This window comes from Paralichthys olivaceus, chromosome 8, assembly GCF_024713975.1.
Source record: "Paralichthys olivaceus isolate ysfri-2021 chromosome 8, ASM2471397v2, whole genome shotgun sequence".
In the NCBI taxonomy this organism is placed as follows: Eukaryota; Metazoa; Chordata; class Actinopteri; order Pleuronectiformes; family Paralichthyidae; genus Paralichthys; species Paralichthys olivaceus.
The window spans coordinates 11,269,536-11,286,721 of record NC_091100.1 but is presented as its reverse complement, the minus strand read 5'-3'; the positions used below and the strand labels follow the sequence as shown (position 1 = coordinate 11,286,721).

General features: G+C 40.2%; 1 protein-coding gene across 4 annotated transcripts in view; it reads right to left on the bottom strand.

Annotated features, from left to right (window-relative positions):
- The window catches only part of dlc1 (DLC1 Rho GTPase activating protein), an 85,096-nt gene that overhangs the window by 44,551 nt on the left and 23,359 nt on the right, over nt 1-17,186 (bottom strand). For 2 of the 4 annotated variants that reach the window (XM_069530748.1, XM_069530747.1), the window contains exons 5-6: nt 15,356-15,457; nt 10,441-10,474 (exon numbers count right to left, since the gene is read on the bottom strand). In XM_069530748.1, the coding sequence (XP_069386849.1) occupies nt 10,441-10,474; nt 15,356-15,457 (136 nt within the window). Of the gene's footprint in view, nt 1-607; nt 831-10,440; nt 10,475-15,355; nt 15,458-17,186 lie in introns of those variants that run through there. The other 2 variants (XM_069530749.1, XM_069530750.1) reach the window with 2 other exon arrangements.

Genomic DNA, 17,186 nt, shown 5'->3' with positions numbered 1-17,186 from the left:
TTCCTCATGAGCATGCAATCCATTTTCTTTGCTGCTGTTTTTATAAGATAGAGGTCTATCTGTATTATTTAGAGACGAGCTGCTGGAGCAGCTATAGCCAGGGAGTTGGAAGTGTATTCTAATGGACTCAGTCCTGCATGTGCACGACCAGCTCATTAGTAATACATGGGGCCAAACTAGGACCCACGCAACTGTGGTGGAGGCAGGTAAGAGGGACAATGGCAACTCATTTTTAAAGTCTGATATACTTGGAGAAATGCATCCATGTAACCACAGATCCACTAAAAACTACTGAAGTCAAATGCAGCCTATGCCTGCACCTATCAGCTGCAGCATCAAGACATTCATTAAATGCTGTCTATTGATCTGACATGTCAGAGACACAGTTCACTTTACAGATGCCTTGCTGTGCCTTTTGTCTTCTCTCTGAGGCGATGACCATGCACTTTTCTCAATCCTGCTCTGCATCTTGCTTAGAAAATCTGAGACCTGACATGTTTGTGAGCACACTGTAACTATATGTTATAGAAGGAAACATGGACACATGCACTCATTGAAGATATTGGTGAACACACATGCACACACTGCCAATGCTTAGGTCACTCACCTGCCAGTCGACTCTCTTGAGTGGTCTTGCTGAGCATATCTAGGGCTCTGGAGGTAGAAGACCTAATGTGGTCACTGAAGGACCTCTGCAGCAGCAGCAGCCTCATAGAATTAGACATGCCGATTAGCATCCACTGAAACAGAACTACGTCAGACTCCTACCTTCTCCACACAATTGATCAATTATTGTGCCTTGTCAATCAAACCTCTTCCCACTGCTCATATGTTCAGCAATTGAACCATAATCCGACTAGTTTCTGCATCTATCTGTTTCTGTTCAGTCCTCTGCACTGTTCTGGTTCCTGCCTCCCTCTCTTCCTCGCTCTGTTCTGCTCCTGTCAAGAGCGTACACTCCCATGTGCTGCAGCAAGCATCAGTGTGGTAACCGCTGGGACACATCCAGCCCGTGCTGCAATGCTCTCATATTCTATTCTGCCAGTGTATGTGTGTGTGCAAGTGTGAGTAAGTGCTTTCTGACACAAGCTCGAGTGCCTTCTGTGAATATCTGAGTGGTTCAAAGTCACGACTCTCCCCTGCTCCCTTTTTTTTATGATCACATATTTTTTATGCTTCTCTTCTCTGTCACCTTCCTCCTCTCATCCACTCTATTTACACCTGCCCTTGTCTGTCTAGACACAGAGAGCATCAGTGCCAGTTATATAACCCAGTGCCCAGGCTGGCTCCTTGTTATGAAGTTCCACCTGTCCTTGTGCACTGGCAGCAAAAGATAATCACACAGGATTGAAACTAAAAGACAGGAAATGAGATGATCAAGGGGTTCAGGATGAAATTTGATTCACTCAAATAGCTGCAAGAAAATAAAATGATTCCCAGAAATGGGTGATAGTGAAGGTTTAGTGAAATTTCCCAAAAGGACATGGAGAAAAAATAATAAAATATGGGATATAACAACATGGACCACAGAAACCTCTACTTCCCACACTGAAAAATCTCATTCCTCGTCCAGTCAGCCATGAAGAAATGATTTAACCCATGTGATGACTTTACTGTCAATATATTATGGTAGGAGCAGAATGTGCAACACACACAAATACGAACCCAAGACAAACCCAAGCAAATGCCATTGAGCAATACTGTAAACCTGTAAACCTTTCGTAACAATGTTCAAGCTTCAGATGGACAAAAATAACACAATGGAATCCATTGCTGCTGTTGATCGGATAATGCTGATTTAGCTCCTATTAAGCATGCACAACTCAAGACAATTCTAATAAGATTTAATTTATTAAATTTAGGGCTTCTATCCCTGTGTTTCATTAGTCTGCATGCACAACTCTCTGGGAGTCTGAAGAAGCTTAGCATAACTGCAACTCTTGCATCTATGGTGCATAGATGGCGACTTTTAAACTATTACTTTTTCACAGGATAAAATAATGATGATCTACTCTATCTACCCATGATAGAGATACCTGCATCTGTTACCCCCTCTCCACCAAAGTGAACCGAGTGCTATAGGTGCTGGTTCACAGCTGGTTCAACCTGCAAACCTTTTAAGGCTAGAGCCACAGAGCCACATCATTATGTCAGCATATATGCAGTTATCGACGTCTTGATGCCTCAACTGGATTGCGATGATTATATTTCATGTTAAATTATATATACCCATTCATTCATTGAAATGTTGCTTGCTCTCTTCTCTCTTGTTTCTCTCTGACCCACTACCTGCTGAAGTGACTGCGATCAAAAAATAATGATCTATAATAATGAATGAAAATCTTTATTCATATCAGCGCATTCATTCTTTTATTTGATTATTGAATTTAAAAATTCTACATTCAAATTCTTTTATGTTTATGTTTGTGCACTGGTTACTCCTGATCTGAGTGTGTGTCTATATCTGTAGAGTGTAGTTGTGAGCAATATGTGCGGTTCACGTTTCCGTGAACACATTCCACGCTAAGCTCACACTTAAGAAAAATCAGCGAAACGCACTGATTGCTCCAGCAAGTGAAGGTAATGCACTCAACATTGGCTTATTGCGGTCTGCTGATAGGATTGTTCTTATCGTGGTCAATTGACTTTATGGTATCCTCAGGTTTGCTGAGACTGATAAGGCTGGATTCCCTTGTCTTTGCTTTTTTTTCACAACCCTTCGCCCGTGCCTCTACAATTGTGGTGTGACCTCTTTAACATTGTCGTAAATGAGGATACAGAAAAACAAACATCCTAGAAAAATATCACATTTATACAATCTTCCATCACCTGGTTGACTCACATAACATCTGAGTCAAATTAGAACCCAGAAACATCAAATCTAGATGTAGAAGTATTTGCAGAACAACAACATATCAATGTACTTTCCCTTTCTGTGTATCTGGTACAATATACCTGTGATAAGGGGGCAATACACAGACTGTAACCTGGATATGAGTGACAACGTCCTGAAAGGGGGATAAGGGGGGGTTCGACTAAGGAAAACAATGGATATCACATACCTCAGGAAGGAAAGTCTTGCCAAATGGCCCCTCTGTCAAACAGAGTACAGCGTGCCAGTAGAGTGTACCTACATCTGATGTAGGTACCTGCCAACACAGTGACCCAGATATGGAGACAGGGGAGGTGAAATATGAGGGCGGGGGTGTTTCTGGGAGGACTTCAAACAGTGTATATAAACAGTATGCAAGAGTCTATCATCAAAACGTCTGTGAAAAACAATGCACTGTACTCCATTCTTTACAGAACGGCCAAAAATGTGTCGGTATGTTGAAGCATGTATGTGTGGGCGTGTCCGAGTGTGACTGTAATTGTGTGGAAGTCCCTTTGAAGTGACCATCTGCTTGAAGTCTCAGGCCTAATCCCATTTCACCCCTTCTCCCTACCCCTTAGCCTCTCCCCTCAGTTTTGCACTTTGCATGTAGCTTAGTGTTTTTAGATTCTTGTTGGGATGGATCTTAGTTTAATATCGTTTAAAACATTTTTTTTTTTTTTTTAAAGTTAGCATGCTAGCCTGAAGCTGTGTGCTTTTGATTTATACGTGATATAATGCTGATCGCCCTAGCTTTTCAATTTCCACTGGATGAATATTAAATGTCATTGATTCACATGCATAAGCTTAGATGTTATATTTGGATTTGGATATTATAGCTTTGTCACTTTAGTAACTGCAAGTAACAGCTTTGGTTTCTTTATGATCTCAACAATGGTATGACAATGACATCCGCGGGAAAAGAATGTGTTGTTTCTGTTTACTTTGACGACTACTGATGATGTGTGGGGTTCACAAGATGACTACTGATGAAATAACAGCTTCTTAAGGTGCTGTCACAATTCGTAGGGGAAGATTTCAACCACTAACCCTTGTAAGTCAATTTCAAGAGGAAGATAACACTCGAAAACAAGTGGGAGGGGTGGGGAGAAGGGATGAAATGGGAATGGGCCCAAGTCTGCAACATAGACTCCTTCACACTTACTGTCTGCCCTACTTTCATACGACTCCAATCTAACTAAATGATACCTTCAGACCATGTGTGTTTCCGCAATTCAAGGGATACAAAATGATGCTCGCAGCCAGCTATAAGACGGCCAGACGACTTAAATTATAGAAACACAAAATATTCCATGTATAGTATATCAAGACAGTCTATATCATAGTCTCCTCTGTGTTCTAGACGATCCCTCCCCCTAACATCCAGACAAGGGGTATAAACCAGCCAGGGAGTGACAGAGCCTGCTGAGCCAGGGCTGATTCATTAGCCTGGGGACTGCTTAGGCAGCTCACACCATCAACACTGAAAGATTTACAGTCCCCTGGTTATGAATGGGAGTTTTTGATGGGTCATTTCAGACAAAGCCCGGGCTTGGTGCAGAAATAAACCTTGGTTAAAATTATAATCATGAGAGAAAGGAAGGACCGCTACAGAAGAGAATCTAAAGCATAGCTGTATACTAATGAAAATCCTAAAAAGCAAAAAGATGAAAAACAAACCAATCTGCTGCAAAATAAAGCTAAAGTAAGAATAATGATATAATTGTTCATGAGGCTTTTGTCTTTGGTTTAGAGACTTTTGTTGTTGTAACTCTGAGAGCATGTTGACTTCCTGTTGTAAATTCCCCTTCATGCGGAGGTTTCCTGTTCAGAATACCACAACTAATAGATTCTCAAAGACAGAGCTCTTCAAACTTACAAAGAACGGAATGGGGTTTTAAGCTTTAAAACATAAATTAGTTCACAGAAAGTTGAGAAACAACACATTCTCCACTTTTAAAAAATATAGTCAAGGAATTTAACATCATTCAAGACAAAGCCTCAGTCCAAGAGGAGGATGTAAATGTATTCACCACTGATGTGAAAGAGTGAAATATTAATAGAAGAGTAGAGTATGTTAAAATACAGTGCCAGCCTCCACACAGGATGCAAGGGAGCGAGCGTGTCAAATGGGAGGAGAGAGGAGAAGCTGTTCGGAGGGGAGGTGTTGAGGCTGGCATACACTGACGGGGGAGGCCAGGAATGTGACCTTGCAAAAACACAGCAACTCCATTTACTGTGTACAGAGTAGTGACCAAAAAAATGTAAGAAAAAGGAAAACTAGAATTACAGCTTCTGCCAAGTTACAGTTTACATCTGAAAAGAGTTATTCACATATGTAGGGCCATAGGAACGGACAACCAGAAAATATAACACATCCGGGCATGGCTGCCGTCTGTGTGACTCAATTAAAGAGCAGGAACAGTTAACAGAAAAACAAATATCTGCATGAGCTACTATTGACTGGGCTCCAGGCTCAGGGAGCTTCATTACATCTGTCTAAGTACTTTCTCAGATGAGACAATGAACGTCATTCACCAACTGTTCTTACGCAGTTTTTTATAAACATTGGTGATTGTCAGATTTTACCATGACCAATGTTTACCTGTTTACTTGTTCTTGTGTAAGAACAGTATCTACACACACTTAAGAGCACACTTGACAACTGAAATATTATTGTAAAATAATCAGTTATTGTGTTTTTTACTTTTAATTTTATAGTTGTATGATAAGTTTTAAATTACCATAACATTTTATAATTTTTTTCTTTAAAAAACAGACCAGTTTCAGAGCATATTATAAATGTTTCAACACATAAACATGTTGAAGAGGAGAATATTTAGTCACAAAAATAGTCAACCATCTTTTGATTTTACACACAGCTACAGCTTATAGTTAAAACATTTTGGAAAGTGCAGCCTGTAAATTATGAGAACTGAGTTTATTTGTGTTCTGAGTTGAGAGGTGGCTCAGGTGATGCAACTGCACTGTGCACCGAGAGGGACCTGAACCCGCACATTTTATCTGAACCTGGTATGTCTGGTCCCGATGGTCCCATTAGGCTCAGATCGAGTTTCCACAGATGCTCAGCTGCAGTGCTGTGTTTCCGATGATGCGCTGATCCAGCTCAGATAACTCTGTCCACCATCCTTTTCTTTTCCTTCCCCCTCTTTCTTGTGAGGTTGACAATATTTATTATATTAAATCTGAGATCAAACAATTTCCTTAATTCAATTATGCGACTTTCTCCTGATCCAACTTTCACGATGATACAACACTAACATGTAACTATATTCCATGTATTGTTGTATTTTATGTTCACTTCTGACACTACAAAATAGCCCAAAACTTTTTTACGGGTTGAGTCCGGTACAGTGTCTACTTTTTCCTTATTTGTTCAGTCACTCCTTGCTTCTTATATTTTCTTCTGAGTTTCTGTGCAGTCTCTTGCCCTTTTATGATCATTGGCAGGGTGTTTACCTACGCTGTTTATGAATACATGGCATTCATCAAAATAGGAACATAGATGCAACAATTCTGCAGTTTAAGAACATTTCATGAATCTGGCTTAAGAGTTTTAGAAACTTCTAAAGAACAAATTAAATACAATTCTTAAGAGGATATTGGTGAATGAAGCCCATTGTCCGCGAAGGGCAACCAGCTGCAGGGTACCAACAAGAGGAAAGTTGCACAGGTCACAAATGAGGAGAGCGACTCAAGCTGAACGAGAGCTGATTTATTTCACGGTGACATTCTCCAAATTAAGTGAAAACTTGTGTGGAAATTTTGAAGAATAGAGACATGGTGCGTTGGAACCAGAGCAGTCACACGATGTGCAGAAAAACAGACACCATCTGTGTGTGACGGTTTTTTATTAAAGGAATAGTTCAACATTTTAGGAAAAATGCTTATTGGCATGACACTGCTCGTATTTCTGTATGCTTACTATAAAACTACAACCAGCTGGCCATTAGCTCATCTAAGCATTAAGACTAGATCTGTTCAAATTAAAATAAAAAACAATCTGTCTGAAACCGCAATATGTCAATGTGTCACTAATTTCAAGTTTCTTGTATAAACCCATCAGGTTTGTAAAAACCTGACGGGTTCTGGTCAGGTATCCAAACTCTAATGAGCATGGGTCTGTGCTCGATGTATGTAGTTATGCTAAATATGTATATCTGTTATTATGTATTCATGTTTTGAAATATGCTATGAAAATTATTTTTCCTTATTATTATTATTTAAAAAATATGAGAGTGGTGTTGATCTTATCAAATCCACAGCAAGAAAAGTAATTAGCATATTTGCCCAAATGTTCAACACAAACATACTAATGTACATATGCACATACGTATATATGTCCACTGGTCATCAAGAGAAGAACAATGGTCAGACAGATGGACCAACAAGGGGGAGTTCTCAAAATGCGTAACAATATGGTGATTCAAAATGGAATCTCCAGGGGTCAGTGTTCAGGTCTATTTTCATTTTGTGTATCAAAATTTAAAATTAGCTATAAATACCAGTAATATGAATTTGTCACTGGTATTCCAAGAATGGAAGAATAGTGACTACAACGGAAACAATGGATAAAGAAGAAAGGGAAAGTACAAGGGGAGCCAGACAGACAGAAATGATGAGACACGTTTTTCTCAGGAAGTACTGCCTAATGTCAGAGTGTCCCTCCCATACCGGACCCTACTGAGGGTGCTAAACCACTTCCTCTTCCCTCTGTTTTCCTCTCCTTCACCTACAACCACAGCAAGTGTCTTAGACCATGAGGTTATGAGTCCAGGGGAAAGGTCAGGCTCTAACTCTGCTGTTGGTTGGATGCCCATCATTGTGTTCTGTATATATATTCCCAGTGGTTTATATTTAGATCAGGAACTCCCAGTATGGTGCCTCTAGGCCCAGTTACGATGGAGAAAAAAAGGTGGATCATTGTTGTGAATGTGTCTGTACAGAAAACCTCCCGCTGTGTTGTGCATGTTTGAAAGGCAAACTCTGGGCAAACTCGCAGGTAATGTCTGAAAATGGCTTGAGAGACACTGTTACACTTTGAGTTGTCTATACTCCTCTGTTGTATAAAAATGTTTATGCAAAACCAGTGCCATGTGCGAAAAGATCACTTTTGTAATCACAAGGTCAACAAGAATGGTTGATATATTCCCATAAATTAAATCAGGCTGCAACAAAATTCATTCTCATTGTTTTAATCAAGATCATGAATTATTCCTTGGGAAAACTGTGAAAGATTTAAAAATGCCTTATCTCGCAATGTCAAATAAAGTCATTAAAAATTCCTGGATCCGCCTACTGGTCCGGCTCTGCACCAAAATTAGATGGGTTCTTATCTGAATCAGACTGTTGCTTTCCAGTTTCATGGAAACCTGTTCAGTTATTTTGCGTAATCTTGCTTTAAAACAAACAAACAAAAAGAAACACAGGCGGCAGTAGTAATGAAAACTAATGTAGCTTATATAATATATATATATGAAAGGTAAATTGCATTAACTGAGAAAGAAAGGTTATTTTTTTATTTGTCATATTAAAGTAATGCTGTACATGGGGTTTTCTTAAATATATTAATTGTCATGGCTGTTGCATGAAAATTAAGGTAATCAATCTGTTTTTATTCTTTCCTTACAACCCTTAATGCATCTCCAGTTTTATTTCAGTGATATAACATCACAACTTACATCATCTCCTAGACCATTCAGTGATAAGGACATTCATGAAAACTCGATGCATGACGTCCATTATCATCTTCTGATGGTATGTTGTTCTTTCATGCCATTCCAGTGCATTAGCTGTGAAGCCCAGGCTGTAACCAGCGTCACAGGAGACCCATAAACAACGCCTCTTAACGACAGGTTGTCAGTTGTAACTCTGCAGCATAAAGACACATCCTCTTTGTGCACAGGAAAGCCGTGACGCTGGCCGCTCACAAGGTGCACCCGGCGCCGCGGGGCGGCCATCAACTGTGCCATTACAGAGCGCGGGCTGTGGAAACTTCGTGTTGATCACTGGTGTGCTTCCGTTCGTCACAGAGATAGTAAAAACTAACCATCAATGAGCTGTCTTTCATTGGGGGTGCAGCAGGAGCCTTCAGGGCACGGTGTGTGATGTAACACTGTCACAAACGTGTCATTCCCAAGGGCTTAAATGGTGGAGATACAGAAGGGGCTTTGAAGTGTCACAATGAACACTGGGCTTTGTGCTCCATCAAGTCCCCCCAAAACTCCCATCATAACCCCACCCCCCTTCCAGAGTCCTGGGTTCCATCACACAGATGGAGGTTACATAACTCGCCTACAACAAGTAAACCCGATTTAAATGAAGAAAAATGACCAAGAGTGCTCGGTCCTTTTGAAGATGGCACTGAGCATTTTTGGCTACTTGTAAAAAATGGTTTAAAGTGAGCCTTTTGACAAAAGGTAGGGTGGACACACACACACACACACACACACACACACGCACACACACACGCACACACACACACACACACACACACACCAGCAAACATACCGACAGCTCCTGCACATTTCCCATGAAAGGTTTTCAGCAAGTGGCGGTAATTAGAAGGAGAGACAGAGTGAGAGTGAGTAAGGACTCCCAGCAGGCTCTGGGACAGCAGGGGTCAATATGAAAGCCTCATCCCCACGTCGAACCACCTCTCTGGTATTGTTTACCAGCGGACTGACAACACAGGGGGGTGTTTAATGAACACTGCTCCCCTGCCGGTTGTCTGAAAGTGGGTCTGTCCATCCGTAGTTTCCTGATGACCCTGTGCATTGCTGGCAGACAGCTGATGGAGAGGTCAGTTCCAGAATGGAGGTACGAGTCACTACAGATTGAGTTTTTTGTTTTTTTCAGAGTCAAATCATGTCATCAAAGTTTGCCAAGTAGATGACAGGAAGCAATAACATAACATGTCAGTACTGAGAAGGTTATGGTATCAGGAGGAAGTAATTATAACCGGGAACTGTGGGCCAAGCTGGCAAGTGCTAATAAAGTCAGGTCACAAAAATCCTTGTGCACGAGGGTGTGTATAGATATATATTGGCATATTTGTGGTATTTATCTGTTTATTCTACAGCTATTCTATCACTATTGCTGTTTATATTTTTGATCACCACAGAAATGTATGAAGGTGAGTAAGAAGTGAGAGAACAGGTAAATAAACATGTGCCAAATTTTGCTCGACATTCAGTCTGGCTCTTATCTTGGAGAGTCAACAGACTTGATGGTTCAGTCGATGTGTCGAGCATCTTATCTCGACTGGCATCGAGTGTCTCATCGAAGTGGAGTCTGTCTCCCTCGTCCTCCTCCTCTCCTACTCCTTCCTGTCTTGCCCCATGTTGTGAACACCAGACAGGGCTATCAATCAGATATTGTGTTGCAGAACCTCTTCACATGACACCAGACAAGGGACACACCAGATCAACTGCAGACAAACACTTTAGCTATCACTTTAACCATCAAGATCCTCATCTAGCAGCCACGATCTGTTAGTGAACTGAGCATGTGAGAATTTAAAACATTTAAAAAAAAAAAAGACTCACCAGCTTTTTCTTTCTCAGGAATGGCAGAGGTGCTCTGGGGGAGAGAGAAGAGAAACAAAGATTTGAGTTGAGATAGATTTGTTATAATGCATTTTCACGATATTTGCCATGCAACTATTATCTCAAAGTTTGTCATTCTTAACAAACTTGCAAGATCAGTCTTGCTCCCTTTAAACATACCTCAATAAACCAGTGAGTTTATGAGATGAAGTTTAACAAAGAAATGTAATGAAGAAATACAGAAACACCAAATAACAGAATGTATCCAGTGTCACGATGTTGTATGAGCTACATATTTAAACCCTTTGCGTGTTCTCTGTCATTTCTCCTGCATCCTCTGATTTATGTTTCAGAATGTGAACAAGAAAAAAATAATAAAGCAGGGTCTTTGTGTGTCCTTTTTTTCAGTTGGACTGTGTGTGTGTGACTACAGTGATTCTCGCGTGTCATTGCACACAAAGATGCCTTTTTGCACAGTGACCAACAATATCTCCACAATCTGCTCAGGCCCCTCAGAATAAAGATGTTTGATATTTTACACTTTAACCATAAACTTGTTCATAAATAACTATAAATACAAGGAAAACACAAATACAACCAAATATTCAGAAGTTGAATAAAGAAAATAAACATATTTTTATATAACCTGTAAACATAAAAGCACACATTTTCTGTATCATTTAATCATAAATGATGATAAATAAATAATTGCAGATACCGATATGATGGGGAAATTGTATCTGCCGACCAATAAATCAGTCGTTCTTCAGTTTTAAATTGAAGGAAATAAAGTGCGCTGCTACAACATGGTGATTGGTACACACACCAATAAGACAATCAGATACACATGCATGCACACACTAGGAATGTGATTGCTAACATAGCATAAGCATAGTTTTCTGATGTGCACACGTCTTATTAGAAAACGTCACAACAGATAATAATCTCACCACAGACTTTTGAACACATATCACGTCACTCTCCTCTGATTCATTGTTGGTTTACCCTCATGTAGGGAGCCTGGAGACAGACATTCTAGCTATATTAGATTCTCATCATGCTGCTCATGGAATATTTCCTTCAGTTGCTTTGTTGTGGGTTTTTAGATAAATACCACTGCACCAACACAGGCTTTCTTTCAAAAATAGAGCAGTTTGTTTGTGCGTGTGCGTGTGTGTGTGGGCAGCAGTCAGTTGGAATGCAAAGGTCTCTCTTGCCTCTGACTTTTGACCTCAGGTTCCTCGGCTGACCTCCACACCCTGACCTGTTTTAATCCACACTCCCCTGGAACAGATCAGCCGGAGCGAGAGGGACATGGTACCTTCACAATACAGTTTAACTGCTTAGTGCACATTGGCTTGGGTGGATCAAAGTGTAAATATCCACTTTTCCTTAATGCTCTTCTCCCAGCTTTATTTTGGATTCCTTTAGCTGTATCGTGCTGTGTTTAATTTAAAGCCTTTTTACAGTTATACTTAAACAGCAGTTTAAGCAATATAATAACTATTTTGAAAAGCATCATGGAATGATCATTAAACATTTATTACTTGATTTTTTTATTAGTCAAGTGTTAATCAAGAATATAAATTCCAATCGAATTCCAAAATGGTAAATATAAAGCTGCATCCAGTGGAGACTTGAAACAAATGAAAACCTGTTTCTGTGCAAAAGTAAAATCTGCTGTCAATCATGTTTCTTTAATTGTTCGGAGGGTTATGTGCTGCACTATTCCCTGTGTCTGAGAAGTACCTTACAAGGTTTAGTTTTTTTATAATGCACTGGTCACCATTTTTAGCTGATTTACCCGACTCAAAAAACTAAAACAGATCAAAACTTAACAAACAATTTTCCTAGTATTTCCTCAACATATGGCTTTAATTGTTTTTTTAAAATATGTTCGTATTAGATTCTTTGGTTTCATTGTTGAGATTGTTCCATAAACTGATTCCTTTCACTGAAATGCAAAGGTCCTCTAAATTAGCATGATGACAAATATCATTTTTCCCAAATAGTAAAACCTTCTCTGTAGACGTTTGCATCAGACATGATTTTGAGCAAGTGATCCTCCCACATACTTCTGTGGCATTTCTTAATAATCACATGTGACTACACACTAAAGTTACAAACAAATCCAATTAACACAAACTTCTGAATCTCCTCAGAATTTTGATTTATTTTCTTTGAATATCTGGAAAGTATTTAAGACACGAGCATGATTGGTATTTATTTTGACTTATACAACAGAACATGTAAGAATTGAACATGAGAAAGAAGGAGAATGAATAACTACGCTATAATAAGTTTCAAGAGGCCCTTTGCTTTTCATAAGTCAAGGGAGTTCTATATTTTATGATGAACCACTCCAGGTGTGATACAGTCTGCAGTGAATACAATGCCTGCTCTCATAGATGAGTTTGTTTTTGTTACATGTTGGCTGATTCACGCTGGATTAAGTGTTGTCTTGGTCTCCATCTCTCTTACTCAGACTTTTTAGAAGCCAGTGGGGGAGCTGTCTCCGAATATGTTATCTGAGAGTCCAGTGATTAGTCTGCTGAGTTCCTTTTGTATGTGTACATATATGTGTTTGAACATGTATTTGGGGTTATTCATGTGGTTGTATATATGAGGGCAAAACCAGCATTTAATCACTTCATGGGTCACGTTTCAGACACAGAGTGCGTAAAATTCCCTCTGTGGACAAATTGCTTTACAATTTATTGCTGATTAATGACCTTTAAAAAAAAAAGACACCGCGAAGAAACCACAGCCAAAGACTCCCACTCAGTCCACCGTCACTAAATCATCAGCACAAACAGAACAACAACAGTGAGGTGAAATCAGAGCTATATTTCTATTCAGTGCTGGTTCAGCTGTTGGGCTCAAGTAATATTAGCTCAGCTTTTTTCAGTCGCAGCAGTGACCTCTGTGTGCCAAACACTGAGTGGTGTGAGACTAAGCTAAGACAACAGTGATAAAGAGTTTTGTTTTTGCTTTTTTAATCAGTTGAATATAAAACATGGCCTACAGGCAAGATATGGGGTATTTTCTCCCACGGTGCACATTAAACGTACAATACGTAACTTCGGCTGCTCTCAATCAACACAATAACAAGGCAGTTTGTTGATGTTGTTAAGCAGCATGGGATCATGGGAGTTGTTGATAAAAATCTACCTGATGTGCCTTAGGTGCAAATCATGTTCATGGATCAGGTTATTTATTTAAGTCTTCATGTAATGCAGCAAACAATAATGAAAAGCCTGATAATTTACAGGTGACGAATACAAAGAGTGAAAGGACAAAATCAGCTCACCAGATAACTGACTGACTGTGTCTTTCTTTGTACGTTGTTTTCTGATCTACTCAGCAGACACATGATGTTCATACAGTAGTGCTGCCATACCAGCCAGTAGCCAGTTAGATTTACCTTTAGCCTCAGCGTTCCCTGAAGTACGGCCTGTATCATTGATTACAAGGCCAAAACACTTAATGATGCTAAGGCTCACAACTGAGGTTATGTCTCGCACAGCCGCTGGTGACACCTCCTAACATCTACTATTAGTTGGTAACTTAAATTGTGCAGAAGACTTTCAAACATACAAGGGATATTCACCATCTCGTCTCATATTCATTACCTTGAATACAATTAGGGGATTACTTTGGGTTTGAACATTGTTAGAAACATTTTGAATAAAGAAAAAAATAAAGTCGACAACAACAAAAAAAAAGCAAACATTAATGAAGGGTTGTCACATATAACAATTTTAAAAGACTTTGGTTTTAAGAAAACATTTTCATAGTTTAACCAAAAAGGTTATCAAGTCTGTAGCATTGTCATTGTAAACAAATCATTAAGGACCAACAAACTAGTAATTGATCTCATTGACAAATACTGATTATGTTCCTGAGCTTATTTCTGTCCACTGTTGTTTCATCAATTTAGTCTCTTGAGTTTTCTTTGATTAATACCCCATACACAGCCTGCTGTATTAAATTCGTTACCTCACTAGACGTGTTTTAACACACAGGTGAAAATAACCCCTGAACAAATGCATTTACTCCCACTGAGCAACATTTGTTCTTTCCTGGATTTTTTTCCAGGAGTGGTGATGGTTGCTCGCCAAAAGCTTCAGCCATGGCTGGGTCTATGCAACAAAAGGTTTTAATGTGCCCTCTGGGCAGCTTGTCAGGTCAGACTGGACACTTCACTGACTTGCTATCGGAAAGTGACAGGACGGACCATCTGGGGCCATAGCTGGTTAGAATGCTAACTTCTGTAGAAGCAAATAAATGATAGAAATAGAAGCGGAAAAGTTAGCATTGGCACAGCTTTCAGCCACTGTGGACTACTCTTAGCAAGTAAAGGCAACGTTGCTGCTAGATTGGTTGACTAAATACCTAGAGAGCCCAGCTGTTTAAGTAAATTACTCAGCCTAAAAAATGTGACTCATTTTTAAAGATTTACAAATGGGTGTAGTGCAGAACATTACAAAACACTTCATTAATTGTGCTGTAATACATTAAAATATAGCAGCACATCAACGTGTATTGCTTCATTCTGAAGTAAAGAGATGTTTAAAAAAAGAAAAATCTTAAAATAACCGTTGGTATTTACTCGCAGAAAGAATGGCCTTGAATAATGGAGTCAGTATGGGAGGTCTGTGGGGCTCCTCTGCTCAGCACCAAGACATTTTAGTTCGCCCTTCCTATTGTGTAAACACCACACCACAGGTTCCTGTCAGTGACCCATGAAGTCACTTACACAGTGTAAGTCTCACCTTCACACAATGCTGTGTTTTCCTTCATAATAGCAAGTACAGTTGAATAAATGCGGGTGAGAGACCACAGAGCCGGACAAGAATGTGAATGAATGGGTACCAGTAAGTACCAGTATTTTCATAGCACCACGGTCACATACTTTCTCGATGTTTGCCTGTGCCCCCCCCTGGCATGCCACAGTGCAGGTTGTCCCAGTGTGGGGTTGTCTGGTCGTGTCAGGTGTCCACTGGAGAGCTGTAAGCTGCAGAGCACACAAGCGTCAGCTGCCTCATTTACTGCCACTAATTTACTGGAAGTGGCTTGTGTGGGGGCACACGGGGTGGGGTATGGTATGTGTTTACTTTACACATGTGTATGTGTGTGTGTAGTGGCCCACAAGCATGTGCGCCTGCCTGTTTAACCACTGCAGGGTCATTATTGTCATTACTGTGGAGTAAGTAAGGGTCAGAGAAGAACTTTTGGTATGGACATGGATCATTACTACTTTCACATTGAGAGATGAGGCGTTTTTTTCTTTTCCCAGGAAATAACTCATGGATCTTGATAAAAAAAAAAAAGCCATACAATCTGGTGCATCTTAATTGGATTTAAGGGTATTGGGTCATAAGTGCCATTCTAGTTTATCAAGTAGTTAAAGCCATCTCGGTCTGACACGATCAAATACACAGTAATTCCAGCTCCTCATTGAGGACATATAGTATAATATAAGACCAAGACTGTGTTGTTTACATAGTCACCATTCTAACAAATGGAAACATTCTTCAAGTCATAGACATCATAGACTATTTGAACATTTGTGGGCAGTGAAACTTTGTGTTTTAATACTCATTTTGTTTTTTTAGTAATGGAGGGTCCATTACTTGCATGAAGCTGTATGCACAAGCTTTTTTCTGTGTGAGTGAATTAGTAAGAGATGTTAAGCAAGCCATCGGCATGTAGCTCTTGCACAACAAATCTGAGCCGTCCACCATGCGTCTCTCATCCCCTCTACCACTCTCTCAGCCCCAGCCCCCCTCCTGCACTGCAGCTGCACTGTGTGAGTGTGTGACCACCCATGGTCTATGCTGGCCAAGGATTAGGGGGCTCAGACTAACCCAAACCTTTTTCTCCACCACTTAACGCAAATAGCTAAATTGGCGCAGATGGCTTATGGTCAGGTAAGGTGGCGGCTCCAGCGCAAGATGTAGAAGGTAACTGTGTGTGATAGAGGGAAGAAGGGCAGTGTGAGTGTTTGTGAGTGCACGCGCCCGCATGTCCAGGACTTTTGGAGGTGTTATCTGGAGCTCATTTCTGTTTTTTGACTGGCATGAATGTGCTCTTTCTGCCCTGCACTTATAAAAGAATTTCTTCTCCATGCTCCATCGACCCCTGGGTGCACGTGTGCAGGGAAACGTGGGAAACAATTTCATTTTAGCCTTCTTTGAGTCTAACCCCCGCTATCCCTCATATGTTCTCCCCCGCATCCCCTCTCCACATTTTAATAGTTTCCATATGTCACACTTGGAGTGCGTCAACAGGAAGTGATGCAATGTCTTGGTGTAATGATGCGTTGGAACATTTCCTGCAGAGGCGGTACATTATTGTCCAGATGTTGCATTTAAAAGCTATTTGAAAAGAAAACAACTGAACAAAACTTGGTGACACAATAAAAGCGTCTCAGAAAGGCCCACTGACATCTTGTATAAAACTTTATGCTCAGGTGAGTGGGTATATGCTTGGTCTTTGATTTTGTTAGGAAGTTAATGATTTTCAAGTACACACTGTGCACAAAAACTATATACATTGGCCACTAGTTGTGGCCTTGCTCTCTCCTTCAGCCTTGAGCTGTGGCATATGTTCTGTTTGGAGTGATGTTGACTGAGGGAGAGTGAGAAAAGTGGATATGCACACACTGAGACAGAAATACACACATCTGCCTTTGTTTACACGAGTGAGCCAAAGCAACAGGCTTTTGGTTTCAGCCAGTGTCT